At 37.4% G+C, this 20,781-nt stretch overlaps 1 protein-coding gene and 1 long non-coding RNA gene across 2 annotated transcripts in view; both read left to right on the top strand.

Moving 5' to 3' along the window:
* LOC106784821 (UPF0489 protein C5orf22 homolog) overlaps window positions 1-15,979 on the top strand; it is a 435,726-nt gene extending 419,747 nt beyond the window's left edge. The window contains exons 7-8 of the mRNA XM_014744760.1: window positions 14,240-14,458; window positions 15,802-15,979. Of these exons, the coding sequence (XP_014600246.1) occupies window positions 14,240-14,458; window positions 15,802-15,928 (346 nt within the window). The 3' untranslated portion in view covers window positions 15,929-15,979. The remainder of the gene's footprint in view (window positions 1-14,239; window positions 14,459-15,801) is intronic.
* A 2,301-nt stretch (window positions 15,980-18,280) lies between these two features.
* On the top strand, window positions 18,281-18,938 carry LOC106784829. Its single transcript, XR_001381457.1, has 2 exons — window positions 18,281-18,541; window positions 18,817-18,938. It is a non-coding gene; the product is annotated as an uncharacterized LOC106784829 (long non-coding RNA).
* The last annotated feature ends 1,843 nt before the right edge of the window (window positions 18,939-20,781 follow it).

Below are 20,781 nucleotides of genomic sequence, written 5' to 3'. Positions count from 1 at the left end.
TTTTTCTATTCTACGTTTTTCTACTTCCTTTTATTTTTTATGTATTCGTTTCCATGATATCGTTCGTTTTTCTGCTAAGATAATAATTTCCCTCGAGCATTGACAATGCCTATCATATTTTACCCCTATATTGATTTTTTTCTAAATTAAATACAATATATTGAAAAATATATTATGAGATATATAAGCAAATTTTAAATTAGAAATTTATGGAATCCAAGTACGTCGTCGACATAGGAGACCTTCGATTTTTCGCCATAGACGGACCAAAATTTCCTTCCAGCTTAAGTTTTTTCCGAAGATTTCGATTGGAATTGACGAAGGGTGGAAGTTGTTTTTCGAATACCTCAAAACGTGAGACTTCTTAAATCTCTCAGTCTGAGTATCTTCGGATGCTTTTGCGGGGTAGCCTATACTAGCCCTTAACAATCGGTTTAGCAGGAAAAACTCGGAGTCTGAACTTGTGGGTGTTACTATTACTACCGATGGTCCCGATGGTAGTAGGCTCTTACTTCCGCTTTACAAGAATTTAATTTTAAAACCACTACGCTTACTCTGTGGAACAATAATATTTCTAAAGCATACCTGCTGTTATTTTTATTTACTATGAATTTGGTATAATACGAGTTCATTATTTTTCATTTTCCCCGATACATATTTATATTAGATATGCACATATATATTTACGAATAAGAATTTAACAGAAATAAAAACAATATGATCGACATATCAAATATAAAAAATCGCATTGAATAACGATGGAGAAGAATGATAAAGAAAATACAGAAAAAAGATGAAGACTGGATAAGACGAGAATGATGAATCGGCCGGAACGAAGAAAAAAAGCGCGACATAGAGATAATTTAACAAGAGAAAATGTCGCATTGTGCTTTGCGCGGAGGCATTATTATTTAGAGGCCGGCATTATCCAGCAGGGTGGAATTGGCGGGAGGGAAAACTGATACAGAAGAGAATGAAACAGAAAATGGCTGAATAAGAAAGAGTAAAAATGAGTGAGAGCAAAAGAGAGACAGAGAGAGACAGAGAAAGAGAAAGAAAGAGAGAGAGAGAAAGAGAGAGAGTGAGAAAGAGAGTCGGAGAGGGTAAAAGGAAAAATAAAGAAAAAGAGGATGAGTCTTTGTGCCATCTACTACAATGATCGAGAAAGAATACTCCACCGCCTGGTGATTCGTCCTCCTCGTTGATCATTCCTCCTTGACTGCGAGGGTATCTCCGTTCTTTCAATCCTCCTCATTTCTTCCACGTGCAAGTCGTCGGTGGCTGCTGCACGTTCTTCAAAAAGCATCGAAAAGCCGGCGGATAATTTATTCTCAACAATAACTATCAGAAACAGAAGCCGTATCTCATTTTCTTTTAATATCCAATCATTTTCCTTCTTATTCCTGTCGTACCCAAAATTACATTGGCTTTGTAAGTTTTAATGAAACGATACAGCATGTACATACGGTTAGGAAAATAGAAAAACTAACGATGAACACATACGTAGTTGCATATATATATATGCACGTATATATAATATTCATTAAATTTTGATATTCAAATTAATGTATAAAAAAACATTACAATTCTACAAGCTACGTTTAACGCTTTATGGACCGAATATTTCACGTAACTGGAAACATAAATTATATTACTTGGAAACAACAAATATTAACTACTAAATACAAACTAACATAAACCATTTTCAATGATATTAAATTTATTCCAATTTTTCAAGCAAGAATTGATAGTTAATACAAGAATATTTGATCAATTTTTTAATAGAAATTAGAGAAAAATATGTGTGGACGCCACATAAGGAAAAATTTATTTATACAAAAAAAGCTCTATATTAGAATATAACTTTAAGGTAACTCGGGACTACAGAGGGTTAACCAAAAAATGAAGTTAATATCGTATAAAGATAAATATTACATTATTTATTTTTTCATGCATAAGATCAATTTATAAATTATTACAGTTTTGATAATATCATATCACGCTGTCTAACATAGATTACATTATATTTAGATGATTTTGTAGAGATGAAAAAAGAGAAAGATAAAAAAAGAAAGAAAATAAAGAAGAAACGTCTGGCATTGAAATAAACGTTACGAGTCGTGGAAGCGTTGTTACATCGTCGTTATATTAAAATATGACAATAAGTAAGGTTCACCCATATCTACTCTCTGCCATACCTACCCTCCACTCTCTTTCCTACCTTGCTTCATGCTCGAAACCCCGGTCGTAATTCCACCCTCGTACCCGCGTGCTCTCAGCTTTCCGAGGGCAAAAAATAAAATCCTCGTGATGTCATCTGCAGGTTGGAAAAATTACACACAGCTACGTTAAAAAAACTTTGTAATAAAGATTCGACGAACGACGTATATATTGTATAATACATATGTTTCCTATTTCTTATTTTCTTTTTCGTCGAGTATCAATTTGAAAAAGAAAAATAAATAATAATTATAAGAAGAAGAAGAAAAAGAAAAATAATTAAAATTGGTCGAATATATTTTTCGAGAGATCAAATTAGTCGAGATATATTATAAGATAAAACGAACAAAAATTATTGTCTTAATTAATAATAGTGATTAAACAAATATAAGACCATCATTTCGAGTTTCCCTTCAAAAGATCCATACCAAAGTAGAAAAAAAAATCGAAAGAGTCTCGAGAGGAAGTCAGGTCGGTTGAATAGCAAGGCGGAACCTGTTACCCGAGGTCAGGGACTAATTACTTGATTACGTAATTGCTTTCCCGCCCCGACGAGTCCTCCGCCACAGAATGTCGTGGCCAATAAACTCCCGGTGATTCACCCTCCACACCGAGCAATCCCTTACCACCGTATTGTAAAAGGCTTTCTGAAAAGACAAAACTTTTTAAACGTCTTCTAGTATAAGACAAAAATTCTTATTCTATTAATATAAATAATATTAATTTGTAAGATATCAAATCCATCCGTATTAACGTATAAAAATGTTTTTCTGAAAGTATATAACGGGATGGATAGAACGTGATGGATTAGATGGTAAATGAAAATAAATGGAGGAAGATGAAAGGTGAGTTGGAATCGAAGGGATATATAGAATCACGTGGATAAAGACGAAAGATGGATAAGGGCACTATATTCGCAGCTTTCTATGTCTAAAGGGCCTTTCTTCGTAAGGGTAGGCCGAGAACTTCTCGACATCGCGACATCGCATATCGAGGTTGCTAACGGCGTAAGGGGATGTATTTATACATAAGCAAGTTTGTAGGAGGTGGAAAATGTAGAAAGAGAGAGAAAGAGAGAGAGAGAGAGAGAGGGAGATAGAAAAAGAGAGAAGGAGGGTTTGTCGTGACGCTCAGCAGGAGGAAGGGAGGGAAGAGGCGATAGTGCTATGGGAGTGTGTTGCCCTGTCTGACGTCGCTCATGGAGCTCGTTAGCGTTGCCCTTAGCAACACCCTTACTTTGTCGAGCCGTACCCGCTACTCTACCACCATCGCCAAACCACCCATCGTCTTCCAGAACCAGGTGGGTGGGGGCTGCTGGTGTCGAGGGGGTGAGACGTACGTCGCGAGAAAGGAAATATCATATCGAGCGCATGCGTGCACGATTCGCCATTCGCCATCACGTCATGTGTGTGCGTAAGGGTGAGGCCAAGCAGGCCAGACGCGATACAAAGAAAAATTTGGGGATATGCGGGAGAGAGGTGCGGCTGGTAAAAAGAGGAAAGAAAAAGAGAGTAGAGAGGGGTAGAGAAAAGTTAAAAGAGTTCATCGAAAAATGTTCAAATGCAAAACAGTCTAGATGCGTTAAAATAATTTATCCATATTTTTATATTCCATGGCAGATTATGCGAGTGAATAAGGGAGAGAGAGAGAGAGAGAGAGAGAGAGAGAGAAAGAGATTATTGTCAACTAAAATAATTGCTTCTTCCAGTCTATTAAAAGACTACATAAAATTTGTATCCGTCATCGAAGTGACACGCTCCCGCCACAAACATCCTCTTGGCAGTCTTTAAATTCAATTGAGACGGATACCGTAGGCTTAGCCAAGAAGTATCTCATCAAATCGAGACGGGTCTTTCGATCCGATCCGATCCGGCATTTCAATTTTATTCGATGATAGGAAAAAGGAGAGACGGACATTGGAATTAATAACAAAGTAATTCTTTATTGCGTTCACAGATAAGACCGGTGATATTAATAATGGCGTCCGCGGGGATTTCATTAAAGAGCACGCAGAATGCGGACGACGAGGATATGAAGAAAGAGAAAGTAGAAAGGAGAAAGAGAAATCTCCTCCGATGTGGAGGAGAAGGAGGAGGGTTACGCGCGAGAGGAGAGGAGGAAAACGCAGGAAGAAGGAAAAAATAGTGGGGGAAACGCTGCGTAAGCCCAGGCCAGATCCGCTTAGGGGATGTAATTAAAATCGGAAAAATGTGTTTAATGAATATTCATTTGTGCCTCGATCTGCGATATTAAACGGGCTTGGCTTCGCTCTCTTCGTATATTGCTATTCGCCCCTACATCGACGGCACGCGGACGATAAAAAAAAGGAAAGGAGAGCTAAAAGGGAAGCGATTGCAGTGATCCGAAACCAACCGAATCGACATTTTTTTTCACTCTCCTATGCTTTCGTCCTTTTTTTCATTTTTTTTCTATTTTACCTACCATTTTCGGCAAAGTTACTACAAATCCTCCTTTTAAAAGCATTACACGATCACGAAAATATTCAATTGAAATTTATGAACATATAGAAATTTCGCGTATCTAGAGCACGGTGAAAACCTTTTCATCGAATTTTCTGAATTCTTCCTCCAAATGTTAATGAATACGACGCGAACGCGATAATCCTTCTAAACGAGGATGAAAATATGTTACTCGTTCAGACAGACATGATCTCTAAATTTTGTATAATTATTTCACTGTTATTGTCAAAGCAACGAATAAAAGTCTAATGTAAAAAATGTCTTTTTCAAAAAATTACGTTCGAACGCACTGAGCTCGAACATTTGGAACACAACAAAAATTATTTCATCCGAGTATTTTACCCAATGATTGTGTAACATCGTTGCAAATTCAGATAACATTTTTTTTCTTTTATCTTCACTAATGCAAGAAAGAATTCGAATAGTAAATTCGCAATTTCTCTGGAGATTGAGAAACCGCATTCTTCATAACATTTTATCTCTCGTATAAAGTCTTGCTATCCTTGTCTTGCATAAAATCATTCTCTAATTTTCGTTGTTTTCTTTGATAATTTGTTCTTTTTTGAATATGCTACGATTTCGAGCAAATAAAAAATAAGAAGACAAGAGCGGGAAATATTTGCGATGACCTTTGTTGTTATTCTTCTTCTTCCTCTTCCGTTCCCTCTTCTTCCCTTTTTTCTTTCCTTTTTTTCTTTCTTTTTCTCTACTTCTTTATCTCTTATGAAAACTCACAGCCTACCCTTGTCCCGCTCTTCATGCCCAGAGGGTAGTGGAAGTGGGAAAAGGTGCACGAAACTTTCAAACGAATTTGCATGTCGCTTTCCTAACGATTTCCCCCTTCCAAAAGAGAGCGAGAGAAAAAGAGAGAAAAAAAGAAAGAAAGAAAGAAAGAAAGAAAGAAAGAAAGAAAGAGAAAGAGAGAGGAAATAAAAGGAAGAAAGAAAAAAAGTAAGCCCGCCTTCCATCTCATCCTTCGATAAAAGAAGCGACGGTAAATGTCCCTCCGTCTTCCCCTTCGTTTCTGCACGAGACACTTTGGATAGTGACGAAAAATATGCTTCAAATATATATTTTTTTCACACGTATCATCATTTCAACATAAAAATCTACGGACACTATAGATAGACATGAAAATTGAACAAATATAAGTAGGAAGGAAATTCTTGGGAAAATATGATGTGGCTATCATTCTGACATTTTCTTCCTCTTGCTCGTTTCCTCCTTGTTTTATCTCTCTTTTTTTCTCTCTTTCTTTCACTCTGCTCGGTCACATCCCCTCCGAGATCCATCTAGGTGCGTTTATCTTCCATACCCTATTGATCCGTAAGTGATGGTGTTGTAGGAAGTAGAGGGTGCCAGTGACAGAAGAGGAAGAGGAGATCTACGTGGGTGATGAGAAAAAGAAAAGGACAAAAGATGATTCTCAGTGCTAAAGGGAAGGAAAGCTCGCACGATTAGGTCGAAAGAGGAAAAGGGCCAATGTTGTAGGTGGAAGAGAGGAAGGAGGCCCTGAAAAACGGCCTCGCGGAATGAAATAATAATATTAAGATGGATAGGGCGAGGGTGCAGGTTCTTCGGTAGAGTAAAAAGTATAGGATCTTGGGGGTGGGGAGTGAAGGGATGAAACCGACAGAGTCTGACAACGACGCAAGAAGCTTTTTCATCGTTTTCAAAGCACCCTGTGGTTCGAAACTCATTGGCGCCATAGGCATTTTTTTTTCTTTGTTTCCACATCTATGATATCAAAGTTCGTAGCACGACTGTCAATCCATGGTTACGAAGATACGAGATCCACTCGTTCAAAGAATCTAAAGTAATCATCATCATTTTCTCCATTTTAAGCGGCCATACGAGAACCCCTACGCCAACTGCATGCGGAAAAAAGTATTGTTTGCCAATGCCCCAATGCTCCACATCCCCACGATATCACCGGCCATTGCTATAGAAACGGCCATCTTTAAAACACCCTCGCCAATAAAATTGTCCTCGATATCGGCTCGATCCCAGACTCGTTACCAAAGCCGAACAAAGTCGAAATTTCTTCGTGGCTTTCCAGCTAAATCCAACCAAGTTCGTAACTTTGAGGATAACACCGCGGTCTTCTTTAAATGCGAAGATCGATTTTGCTCGAAGCTTCGTCTGCACGTAAAAGGAGTGAATCGACCGGCGCTCGCTTAAAAACTGCTTGCTCCGAAAGGAAGGTAGAAGAAACGCTTATAAATATAAGAAGAGTGCGGAGGGGTGGGATAATTCCGGTTCTTAATATTCGGCACTCTCTGCTTCTCCTTTCGAAATGGCTTGAGTCCTTGAACTGTGTCCGTGCGTGCAAAAGGCGCGCAAAAAATTTCCTTTATACCATTCAACATACGTTCTTCGATTGTCTCACTTAGCTTTGTATTTTTCAAGAGAGCAAAAAAAATTAGGTCGAATTAAAGCTTGAGCACGGAAATGGACCACGTTTCGGAACAAAGTCTGGAACAAAGCCTTTTTTTTAGACCTTCTCTTCTCTGTTTTCTAACCGTCGACAAATGATCGGAGTATTTTTCAGAAAAAATATTTCTCTACGATCATTTTCACGATAACACAAGAACTGAAAACGTCTTGAGTAAAATATATTCGCCGAATATCCCAGAAGAAAATGTGTTAAACCTTCTGATTTCGTCTAAGCCATTTTTTGACTTCACATTTGACGGTAGAGATAAAAGTGAACGGAGAAACGAACAAGCAAACGTGTAGCGAATATGCACGTTGTTGACTGAAGCTGTAGAGGCAAGTTTGTGAGAACACAAGGCCCCCGCTGACCCACTTCTCCCTCCTGTTCCTCTCCTTCTCGTTGTCGACTACCGAGGCCTGGATTCATGCCCAGTTTTTATCACGACCTTTTGTTCTAGTCTTACGGTACGTGGTACGACCCCATACGCATACATACCATCACAATGTGTCGTTTTTTCTCCTTTCGGGTTCGGCTCACGCGTAATGGATCCTTTCAAGAACTCACCTTTACCAGTGCTGCCCTCCCAAAAAATATGCTTCACCCATCCTCGATCCTTTTAATTGTTTTTCTTATAAATGATTTTACAATAGAGATTTATTTCGAAAAAATATATCTATAACAAGAAATTATTTATAAAGATAATGTAAAAGAGGAACGTATATTATATAAAAATAAATCTATCACATCTAATAATTGTTTAATGTCAACCTAACAAAATTACTTTGCATTCGTTTGCTTGTACTTGATTTATAATCGTTGAAAAGCAAGTTGGCAAGACACGAGCACGATTTAACCACGTCCCCGAGCTCCCTCGTTATTTCATTTGCATACTTACTCACGCCCGTGTCTGAGAATCTAAACGGAATACTACATCTACGAAAAAAGAACGAAAGACGAGACCCTTCGAACAAATTCTTCTCTCTCTCTCTCTCTCTCTTGTCCTTTCTTTTCTTTACTCTATCTTGTCTCACGTATACACTTATACGAGCGCGCCCATCTCTATTCGTACGAGAGCTCGTTAATTCTTGCGAGATCACGTTGCCATCGGATGATCTACGAAAGAAGAACGTTCCAATTCCACATTCGAATGTACCAAAGGCGGGATTTGAATATTAAAAAAAAATGTATCACAATAGAACAAAATAGTGACAACGGTTACTCTTTTTTATTTTATACTCCGTGCAACACATCTCTTTGCACACAAAGGATTTAAATAATCATAATATCTAAAATTATACTAATAAAAAATCGTTCAGATATGAAGTATATTTTACATGGATATAATGAAATTATAATAATTATACAGAGGTTAATAACAGCAGGGAAAAGTAATAGTAAACTCGTCCTCGATCGTTCTTCGTATCGTTTAATCGTCTGTTCGTAGTATTTACTTTTCGTCGCGTCTTTCGTCTATGATTCGATCGTCTCCTCTTCTTTCTTCACTTCTTCGTTTCTTCTACTCTGCTGCCGTTTATTCGTCTATCGTGTATTCTTCTATACGTCTAACATCTGTTTGTCTACACTTTTCTAGATTCGTCTACTTTCGCCTAACATCTACTTCTATTGTCAAACTTCAATTGTATTCGTCTAATCACTAACGTCTACAATACCCCTCTAACAACCATCATCTACTACATTACAGCTTTCAAAGTTTTTTATCGTTTTTCCTGATTTATCACTTATGTGGCGTGATCTTTCGCAAACCGATCATGCATCAATACATAAGTCTTTCTTACACACACGCTAATCGATTCTCTCACTCGCATACATTCATACTCGTTTATTCCAACATTTTTAGCATGCTACAAATATTTATTTAAACTATATTATTGAAATATTTCGAGTTAATCTATAATAATTATTCGTAAGAAGCATCGTTTACAAGTTCGCATTTATGTGTGCGTATCTGAAGGGTAAACTGACAAAGTGTTTAGCATATTAAAGCCAGCCGCCCGCAGAGATTAATACCGTTCGCTTAGAAAACGAGTTTAGGAATACGGTGAGAAGAAGGTGAGTTAATTGGAATGTTAATAAGAGGTACGTTGCCGATCCGCTCGTACAGGAAATTATTTTTAACAATTATTATCCAGTATATTTCTCAACGTGATGCGTGAGAAACAAAATAAAAATGTCATTCAAAATCTTCAGTTTTTCTTTTTATCCAGTGAAAAGAAAATTTGTTGAACGAGAACTCTAATTATTCGTTTCGTTTCACAAATATCCATCGATTCTCGAGTGATAATTACATTAATTTATTCTCCGTACGCCATAGAATTTCTAGATCTATTTCGCTAATTATCTTTTTAATGGACGTTCTACGTTTTCTGTCTTTTTCTTTTTTTTTCCCAATCAACTCTCGACCACGACACTCAACGAAATTATAAAACGAACAAAACGATGAATTGAATTCTTTACCTCCCTTTACCTCAACGATCGGAGAGTTCGAGAGTCGACGGCTTAAAAGCATAATACATTATTAACAGTTTCTGCGGTCAACTTATCGACGAAAACGAGAAAAAAAAGAATAAAAAATGGAAGTAGATCTTATCGCAAGAACAGAAAAAATAAGCGATCAATCGTTCAGAATTATAACTTGTTAACGAAACGAGAAGTCTGCTTGAGTTATTAAAATACTACCACTGAAACTTTACCGAAAGTCACAAGTTTTGAAAAGGTTGAAGGTTTATATCCAACATAACGTTATTGTTAAAAAATGTATAAATAAGATTGTTTGGATAAATAAAGCAACGTAATAACATGTCTATGTATAAAAATCAATAATCGAACTTTGGCAAACTTGAAAGATACTTGTGAGAAAATAAAACGTTACATTAAAAAACAATTGTTTCCTCCGAGAAGATCATCTAAGGCGAAGAGTAGCAAAAATAGAGCGTGAGAGGGTATGTAGGACGCAGCGAAATGCAAAATAAAGAAAAAGAAAGGAAGAAAGGGCAGACAAGGTAAAGGCGTACATCAAAACGTGGCAACCCTTCGGAATGTCTAATGAAGCGTGTGAACTTCAACCCGTTTCGCGTGTAACCTAATTAAGTCCGGAACGCGCATGCAAATTTTCGCTCAGTGGGACGTGCATAGGTAACCCCATAGCGCGCGTTTTTTCCCTCTCTCCTTTCGCTATCTCAACCGACAACTTGTTTTCATGCACGACGACTTCTCTAACCCGAACACGCTCATTTTCGTGGCTCGACTGTTAATTAATTAAATGCTTGATATCAGTCATTACATACAAATAGAATTAGTTATCTAGGTACTCGACTATTTTTTCTATTTGCTCGTTTCTCTACACACACCACAATTATAACTGACTAAAATAATAAAAATATTCAATAATAAAAATATTCAATAATAAAATATTCAATAATAAAAATATTCAATAATAAAATATTCAATAATAAAAAATGGAAAAGAAAATATTCCCAGTAGTAATAATTTATTAATGAAAATTTCTCTTTCCAGTTTGATACGGTGTATCAATGGCAACAGTGCAACCTGCATCTTTCGGGGTGCGACTGAATGCATCGTGTATCAATAATGCTATCACACGTTCGATGAGGGATGAATATCTATTGATTGGCTTTAGCCACCCTTCAGTGTATCGCGACCATATACCATACCTGCTGCAACCCTAAACACATCCGGACTACCTGCAACTTGTACGTGGCAAATCGTCGTGTTTTCGATGCCACGTGCCTAGGAACAGGTACATCGACCGATACCCAACCCAACTCGATGTTCTTTCTATTTTTCGATTCTCAATACCAATTGATCGATGCATTTGACGTCCCTCGTGAAAAATGTATATCTTTTATTAGTCGTATTTTTCTGATTAACAAGATATACCTATCATTAGCCATTGCCAGTTCAAACGGTTCTCATTACCTGCTCGCATATTTGAAAAACTGTGTTCTAAATGAACGTAATGACAGAGAATTAGAGAAAAAAACACATTGGACAGATACTTTAGTCTATTAACTGATTATTTGCTTCCGTAGATCGCTATGTATAGACTTTTTCTAAATTCCTATTATTAACGTTTTCATTTGATCTTTATAAAGAATTTTTAAAAGTTTATTAATTATCATGATATAAATGAAATTTTCAAAAAGTAAGCTTTCGAAGTTACAAAAATTTATATTATGGTCTCACGAGATATAAGAAACATTCTCGTTATGCTCATATAAATTATGTATAATAACGAAATGTGGTATTGATAAAATTTCAAAAGTCTAACTCCCATTGTATCCGTCATCTCGTTCCAATGAGCACCCTTTACTCAAATTAGTAACTCGATATCGGTGCATTGTCCTTGCACTGTCAGTGTGTATACATCAAAAAGTATGCATAGTTACGGTATAAAAGAAGACCTGGCATGAAGGATGAAAAAAAAACGATACGTTTTCAATGCAGGATATCTTGTTAATGCTTCGCTCGAACCTCTTCATACAACGGGTGTTTACTTTTTCGTCGGCACGACTTCTCATCGGTTTAAACGACTCCGCCGTGAGAGCCGAAGAGCTAACAAACCGCAAGATGTTATTACCTACCCTTTTTAAAATCCTCAATTTAATAAATGATTTCAATTCCAGACACTTGTGTTTTCTTTTACAAAAATACTCGCTTTACCGTTTGGAAAAAAAAAATATTCGTAATACAATATTTCCAATGATAATAAATTTATCGTTTTATCTCAAAATAAAAGATTTCTCAAAACTAGATTTAAAAGAGAGTTCAAAAGAACAAGAACAAAAAGTACTCATAATCAAAAATACGTCGATCGATTATAAATTTATCATTTGATCGAGACAAAAATTTCTCAAAGCTAGATTCAAACGAGAGTTCAAAGCAAGGAGAACCCCCTTAAGCAAATCGTGAGAGAAATGGAAGGAGCTCCCCTAGCATATCCGGATACGTTCCTATCCTGTCAGTCGTATGTCAACCCTCGTTGTTTTTTTGCCGTGCTCTCAATAATTGATCATCTGATTACGATACATTATACCCTCCTTTTTCTACGTTGCCATGCCATCGTAGAGTATTATTCCTGCACCAAGAGAAAGAGAAAGAGTAGTCGAAAGAGAAAAAGAGAAAGAGAAAAAGAGAAAGAAAGAGGGAGAGAGAGAGAGAGAGAGATTGTCGGAGGAAAGGAAAGGGAGAGAAACTTTTTCTTCCGCCTCTCAACGAGGGACGCCATTTGCATATAGGTCCCCTTATCGACAAATACACAGGGGGCGCACTTCCTAATGAGGGCCCCCTCCTCTTTCCTGCCGTTCTCTTTCCTTTATTTTTTTAACGTTGCCCGCCATTGTTCGTAATTCATTCGCCGAGCGACATGGACCAACTTCATCTCTCTTCCTCTCTTCTCCTAATTCTCTTTCTGTCTTTGTCTCTCTCTTCCTCTTTCTTCCTTACGAATGTGTAAGTAACATATGCATGAGTCTATAGAACTTATACATTTTTCTACTCCGTATTCGTTGTTAACGTATCAGAAAAAAAAAGGTTGAAAGAGAAGGACAGAACCGGTTACAGTAGGAAAATTATGAATTACGATGTCGAGATTTGTTAAGGCAAAAGAATGAAAAAGATTTCATCCTGACATCTGCCTTTCGGGATAAGTGCAAAAAATGTTAACCGTTCAATATCTTTCTATCTTCTTCAGGGCCATATTTAATTAGGATTAAAACACGTGCACGATGAGAAACATGCTTTTCGAAATGATGTTCACTCAAATCTTGTTGCTACCGATAATCCGAGTTAGTCTTGACTGTTTCGTTAAATAAGGAATTTTCAAGTAGGTATCGTTAGGTCGCAGGTATAACTAGATCCCCTTAACGAGCCTATATAGATGGTTCCGATTTCCTAAAAAGGATCTTCAAAAATGAGTAGTTATTTTCTGCGACAAGGTGCATCGGTAGCACAAGCGGCACGAAACGTCTCAAAAATAACAGGTCGAATAAGCAGCGAGACCGGTTTCCTATCCCTGAGAGCGATCGTTACTAAGTTCCTTGCACAACTGTTAGAATAATCTGTGGTGAGAATCATGAGTCGTGATCCATATACAATATACACGTAGACATATCCGTAGGTATTACGTCCACCTCGAAGACGAAGGCAGGTGCTCTCTTCCAAGAGAATAATTAATATTCACCGAAGGAAAAGAGGGCAAAAAGAAGAGGATGGTCTCCTCTTATAAACAGTTAACGCGTTAGCGAACGAAGACCGCTGTGCTTCCACGATGGCACCTGGTTCTTTTTCTTCTGCTTAATTCGATATTTCGAGTATTCCAAGTCCAATTATTTCGAAGGGTGTCGATAATAAACATCACGGAATCATCAAAGAAATTTCTTTTCTTCTTCTTCTTTTTCTTCTTCTTCTGCTTTTTTTCTTTCTTTTTAATTGATCAAATTCGTTTCTCCATCGTCTTTTAAATTCGATCCGATTTATTTTTAAAATGAATCATACTTAATGACTCTCAATAGCTTGTATACAACTAACGAAAAACATAACTCGATCATTACGTTGAATATTTTTGTTATTAGTGGGGCAATATAAATGCACGGAAGTACCCACAGCTGCAGAGAGAACATGGAAAAGTTGTGATCAGATAAAGATAAAAGCGGAGGATGGTATAAGTACGTAAGAGAGCCTCGAAAGGGAGAAAGAAAAAGTGATAGGATAGAAAGGGAGGGAAAAGAAACGATACAAATTACAAGCACCCGGAACCGGCCTCGTGTTTGTGTTAACTTTGTTCGCGTGCTTTCAGGAAATGCTTCACAGGACTTTCGCAGTCCCATGTTATCGTTCATACATTTCAACTTTATATCGTTTTTTTCTCTTTCTCTATCTCCTTATTTCCCCCTTTATATATTATAAAACATTATATTAATATCCCCGTGATGACGTTTACAAGCTGGAAATGTAAAACATTGCTGTATTTTAACAAAGTACAAATTACTTAAATATATTTATTGAAATAAAGCTCATTCACTCTCTATTTAATTACCTTACAATTTTTTATTTTTCATTGCAGATATGAAGCTGTAAATCTCATTTACGAGCAAGTAACAAAAGCATACAAAGATACAGAAATCAATTGGAATTTAATACACGATGCTGGTTGCACTATAGATGACACCGAACTACCACATCACGTTACTGCGCCACACGATCTCCAACGTCTGATAAACATAACATTTACAAACTTCTTAGAGGCTATACCAGGAGAGCCAACCATCGTTACTATTTCGAGGTAAGAAAACAAATCAATTAAAAATAATCAAATACAATATCGATTTTCAATTTGTGATAAGAATAAAAATAAAAGATTTTATTCTTTTATGCCAATGCAAGAATTTATTCTTGATCTCGATTAGGCGTAATTTTCAAAAAAAAGTGGTTAAAAAATTTCGGCTGTCGAATATTTTTAAAGAGTGCCAAATTGAATTCCTCGCACCATTCTTTCTACGTGGATTTCGACGTTGCAGATGGTACGGAAGAAGAATCTGGGAGGGTTAGAAAAAGAGAAAAGGGAGGTTACACAAATGGTGGGTATGGAAGGGCCGTCCGAAGGGTGGGTACATAGACGTTAGACTACCATCAAGCCCCACCTTCTTCGAAGGTAGGGTGAGGGCTTTATAGGGGTGCACAAAATCAGACCTTGAACCTTTCAGAATTGGTCGACAGATGTCTCTCTTCTTGAAATCGCTTTTTTAGGCGCTAATTATGGCTTTTCTTAAAGAAATCTACACACTTCTAAATGATCCGAACAGTTAGAACAAGATACAATGATATGCATAAATATATTCCATGTTAATATGCAATTTTCATCTTTGTATGTATCAATTATCGTGAATCTTTATTTATTCTTCTATAAATAATAAATTAAAAAAAAACGTATATCTAATTGGTAAAACATCTCATATTCTATGACGTCTATATAAATCTATCTCAACTTTTTTAATTTCTTTTCTACGCATAGACCGACGAAGAAGAATCGGTATCATTAATTTTTAATATCAATGGAATATAAAATTAAAGTCGGAACGAAATAATAGTGTTAACAAAAAATTACAATTAATCAATAAATAAAATGAAGTTTGAGAGAGAATACTACCATAAATGGATACTTGGGTGCCATCTCGCGTTGAAATTAGAGAAATATCACCCTCATTTTCAGAGATGGTAGGAAAAAAAAATCGATTCACCCACTCGGCCCACTTCCAATCCCTCGCCCTTTAACACTTCAAGCTTCCGGGAGAGACGCGGAAACGCCGCCGGATGTCGCCTCTGGACAGCTCCGAGTTTCTCTCACAGTTTTGCCAAGGACCGATTAAACCAGACGGGAGACAAAAAGTGAAAGTGAAAACGACGTAAAAACACGAGTGGTTTATTTTAACGAGTTGTATTATGATCATCGGTACAAGGGGCGATTTTAATTTTTATTCACAAGTTCATTTCACGCTCGTAATACTAAAGACAAATTATTTTCTCCAAAAATAACAAAATGAACTTAATGTTTTTGACTTAGAGACTTCATATACCAAATACTGTTCATTTTAAAAATCTTAACCAAAAGTGTTATTTTATTTACAGATCTGTCGAAGACGACTATTGTCCATTAGAAGACATCGATACAATTCAAGTGTCAGTTCTAAATCAACTTGTTAAACACATCAAATCCCCCGTAGATATTCAAGAAAATTATGAAAAAAGTAATTAATGATAAACTATTATGTCCATACCACATTATATATTACAAACATTAATTTGTAACATTAATGATAAATAAAGAATAAAGTTTTCCTACAAAAACTATAAAAAAAAGAAAAAGAGATATGACCAATGCGCCTTAGTGTGCACATGCGAGAACGATTCGAGTAAACGAATAAGAAAGGTCGGAATTGGAAATTACGGAAGACAGTATGCATCTGCAGAGCAAGCTTCCGTAAGGAAGGAGTCTTTGATCTCTGGCTCGATTTACATAAGATCGGTGCCACTGTCCCATTATGGGAGCCGAGCACAATGCCAATGTGAATGTTGGTGTTTTTTTGCATTGAGTCTTTCTCTCTTTCTCTTTGCCCCTAGCCTTTCGCTTGCTTCACAACTCCTTGGATTTGCATACCGTGGGCTAGTTTCCCACACGTCGTCGACGACCTTCATCCTCTCCTTCTTCTTCTTTGCCACGTTCTTTGCTCCCATTCTCTCTCTTTCTCTCTCCTTCTCCCTACGTTGTCATCGTCTAGCTACCCTTTCACCCGCCGACGACAAAAAGGAACGCGAGACGCAAAAAAAGGAGAGACGTTTCCTTCTTCATCAAGGCGATAGCATTTCCTGGCGAGACTTTTCTCAAGACGGCCGTACCACCTCGTCTTGCTTAGCGTGTTCATTGTCGACGGGATCGTACGAAGCTCGAAAACACTGACGGATATATCTTTGTCTTCTTTCTTTCTTTTTTTATTTCTTCTTTTTTTTCTTGCGTTGGCCGTTCTGTGAGAACGGAAGCGGATATGAAAGAGAGCCTCGCATCGTTCTATTGGATCGCCAAAGCGTTTCCATGTTCACAAGGAAAAAAAACTCGTTCTCTTTGAAGCTCGACTTTTAAAGGACTGGACAATCATCATGTGTTACGATCTGTAGTCGTAGACCTATCAAGGTATTTCACCGAAATCCCTTTCAATATTATTCGATCGTAACTAGTTCGTTTGTAAAGAAAAACGATTTGAGAGGAAGAATAGTTAAGTGCACGTGTTACGAATTTTGTATTCGTCGTTAAGGGCTCATAATTTAGCTCGTATTCTCGAAAAGAATTTCGTTCTTAAACGAAACGTACATCACAGTAGTATGCAGCTCTGCGACGTGTGTACAATTACTTACACATTTAGGGCCGTTCGCCCTAACACACCTTTAAGGAACGAGGCAATAGCGAATACAAATAAATGTTTAAACGAGCAAGGTGAATGCGGAAGTACGCTCGCAAGAAGGAGGGACGAATTTTGAAGGACCAGGAGAAAAGTTTACGAGCTGGCAGTCTCTGGTAATGACTGTCGTTAACCACCGCAAGGCGCACTCCACCGAGAGCGAATCTTTTGTATGCTAATGACAGGGTGGTCCGATTACAGTTCCTCCAGTAAAAAAAACTTCGAGGTCAACAGACCCATCGTTCGTCCGAGTTTCGAGTCTTTCTTCGAGTACCATTGACCTCGTATTAAAACCCTTCGACTTTGACAGTCTCTAAATTTATATAAGAAATCATGTTTCAAATCTTAACGATTCCTTATAAAATCTCGGTCTTATTCTTTTTATTTCTGCACAATCTCTTTTTCTCTAAGCAGAGAAAGTACTCTTTGTATACATTCACTTTCAACGATAAGATGTTTCAACTGCTAACGAGATATCTATTTATAAAATGAAACCTGGGTAAAAAAATTAATTGTTAAGATAGCATGGTAACACGGCTAACAACATTGTGACCACAAACGAAAGTAAATATCGCTTTTCATCGGCCTTACTCTTCTTCGTTTTCATCGCCCTTATACGACCGTTCGAATTTCACTCACCCAACTAACACCGTTCGAATGGGTCGCAAAAGAATTATTCAAAACCAGGGCTGACTGGCAAAAGCACAGCCTGCTACCCTGCTACCGTAATCCCATACCCGTATCCGATTTGCATAAAAGAGAAAAATAAAAAAAACTCTTGCTCCAAAGAAAAACAATAGTAAGAGAAAGAGAAAGAGGGAGAGAGAGAGAGAAATGGTCACGCTCGTGATTGCATTAACCTCGACGAAATTGTAGAAAAAATTGATATTCAATTTTGAAAACGACACATCACAAGAGTTATATATATATATATATATATGTACACATTATATAAATATATATAATCGTAAAGCTTTACTGTGAACCCTTTCGAAGCGCAAACTTTAGGATTATGCGCGTGACAAAAAAGATCTTGAATCGACTATGCTAATCAGATAGAAACGGATGCCGTGATACGTCGTTAGTAAAGCCAATTATAGCGCGAAGACCGATTCGCAGCAGGTATTCCTTTTTGGTTCATAGGCCTACCTCGATATAGTCCCGTCTCCCAAAAAAGATCGATATCGAGTAAAAAAGTAACACGGAAAGAACGAGATAGAGAACCCAACGAGATAGACAACGTTATAGGCGGAGACCTTGATAGCCATTGTTCGAAAGCGCTATTTGTATTTATTCGAAGCCTTTGTTCGGACGGCTCGGAAAGCGGGGCTGTAGATGAGAGAAAGCGAGAGAGAAAAAGAAAGAGAAAGAGCAAGTAAGAAGGAGAGGGAAGAATTACTTTGCTAGCTAAAGGGGTGAGGTCCATTAGTTGTTAGGAAACTGTCACGGAGCTTCGATCACCAAAAAAAAAAAGAAACGCGTGCTTATCGAAATCGCAGAGAACATTTAATACAACAAGAATAAAATTAAATAGTCGAGTGCTTATAGAAACAAAAAACAATACTGCATATCTTTAATTCTGAATATTATTTTTTCTTTTTATTTTGTTAATGTTCACACGAGAGATGTGAAAGAATGATCGATCAGCTTGAAGAGACACGTTTGACCATACATAAAAATCCAATTCCAGAAAGGTGTTCGCGTGCGATTTGGCCCCACCCCGACGGACCGACGATCGTGCACGCGCGCGTGTGTGAATGCACCTCGTGCATTGGATGCAACTGCAAGTGGTCAGTAGCTCGCAAAACGACTGACCGCTCGGTACATTGGTTCCGCACATCCCGTCGATCTTCCAACATGAAATTCAACTGACACGCTTCCCGAATTTCTGATTACTTCTGATTTCCTACCGAAACGAAAAATCCTCGAAGTAACGCATAACTGAAAGTAATTTACTCGGGTACTCTATTAAAATACGAGTGAGCGAAAAGTGAATTTATTTCGATGTTTCGAAAATTAAGTGAACCCGATAATGTTCTGCGATCATTTAATTCAAATCGGCAAGAACATGTGAAATTAAATTGGAACGTTGTGAATTTCGAATATTTTACAAATACTGTAATTTCGTATACATAGCGTACGAATATATTATAAAACTTAATACGTATAATAACTTTGTAGCGAAGAAACCTGTGTGTGATCATTTTAATATGATAATGTGATAAAGTGAATTTTAATAAAATACGAATAAAAAATCTATTGCAAAATAAATTAACGTTCATTCTCGTAAGACTTTAACAAAATTCTTTCCATCAATCTCGACTATTACTTTCTTTAGATTTCACATTCTTCGTCGCCCTGCCCCCTCCCGAAGAAAAAAGTTGTTAACTAAAGAAATAAGAAAAAAATAATAAATGAATAAAATAAAATCCATAAGAAATAAGTTTTCGCTCTTGATGCACGGTAAAAATAGTACGTTGATAAGAATGAAAATGAAAGAACACAAGGGAAAGGAAAGTGATGAAAAGGTCCGTGTCCTTATTAGATGCAGGGATACGTGTAATTCGTACAGCCGCGCCATATTTTATCATCGTTGCCAGTTACATTATATTTCAGGAAAATGGTCGGTGCACGCGTGACATTGCCGGCGACGGGGAGGATGGTTTATCTCGAATATACAATCCTCGCACCCCTACCAACGCGTGTTCGAGGGTGGTAGGAGGGATGGCTTCGGGTGGATGGAAAAAGAAGGGGAAGAGAAAAAGAGAAAGAAAGGATGGGAGGGAGAAATAGAGAGGTAGAAAGAAAAAGATAGAGTAGAGGTCGACGAGAAGCCCTCGGTAACCAACGCCCACCGCCAACCACCCCCTACCCTTTAGCTTTTGCGACGTCTATGGAGGGGTGTTCGGCTCAGAAGAGGGAAAGAGAGGGGACAAGAGAGAGAGAGAGAGAGAGAGAGAGAGCTCGAAGGCAACCCTACACGAAGTGCGCGAACTAACGAAGTTCTTTCGCTTTTTGCATGGAGCGAGATGGGGAGAAAAAAGCTAGGAGGGGGAGAAAGAGGAGAAGGTGGGAGAGAAAAAGGAGGGAGTAATACCCCATTCCTCTTTCTCCTCTCCTCTTCTCTTCTCTTCTCTTCTCTTCTCTTCTCTTCTCTTTTTCCATCGCTCCTCTATTTCTCTTTTTTTACTCTCTCGCACACACTCTTTTTTCTTCCCCTCTCACGTAAACGCGAACCCAAAAGCTGCATATAGTAGGTAATGATGTAGCCCGCTAGATTTCCCGTGGAAAATTACCTACGAACTTGGCCACGGAATCAGGGTAAAAGCGTTCCTTCTCCTTTCTTTTGCCTCTTATTTTCTTTCGAAGTTATACTTTTTTTTCTTCTTCTTCCCTTTTATTCTTGTTTTCTTTTCTTTTATTTTCTTTTCTCTTATTTTTTCTTTCCCTTATTTCGACAGAAAAAAAAATATTGAGAGTCCATTTTCGAGCATTTTCCTTTCGATAAACTAAAAGAATTTGTAGTAGAAAATGTGTAACTTTATATTTCTGAAGATTCCTTCGAACAATTTTAGCACTTAGCCATTTCCTAAAGAAAAATAATTTCATGAAAAGCATTCTCTTTCCTTTCATAACCATCCTAATTAATTGAGTA

This window comes from Polistes canadensis, unplaced genomic scaffold (assembly GCF_001313835.1).
Source record: "Polistes canadensis isolate GaletaPanama2010 unplaced genomic scaffold, ASM131383v1 scaffold_41, whole genome shotgun sequence".
In the NCBI taxonomy this organism is placed as follows: Eukaryota; Metazoa; Arthropoda; class Insecta; order Hymenoptera; family Vespidae; genus Polistes; species Polistes canadensis.
Note: the sequence above shows the minus strand (reverse complement) of the source record. Positions and strands in the feature narration are given on the sequence as shown.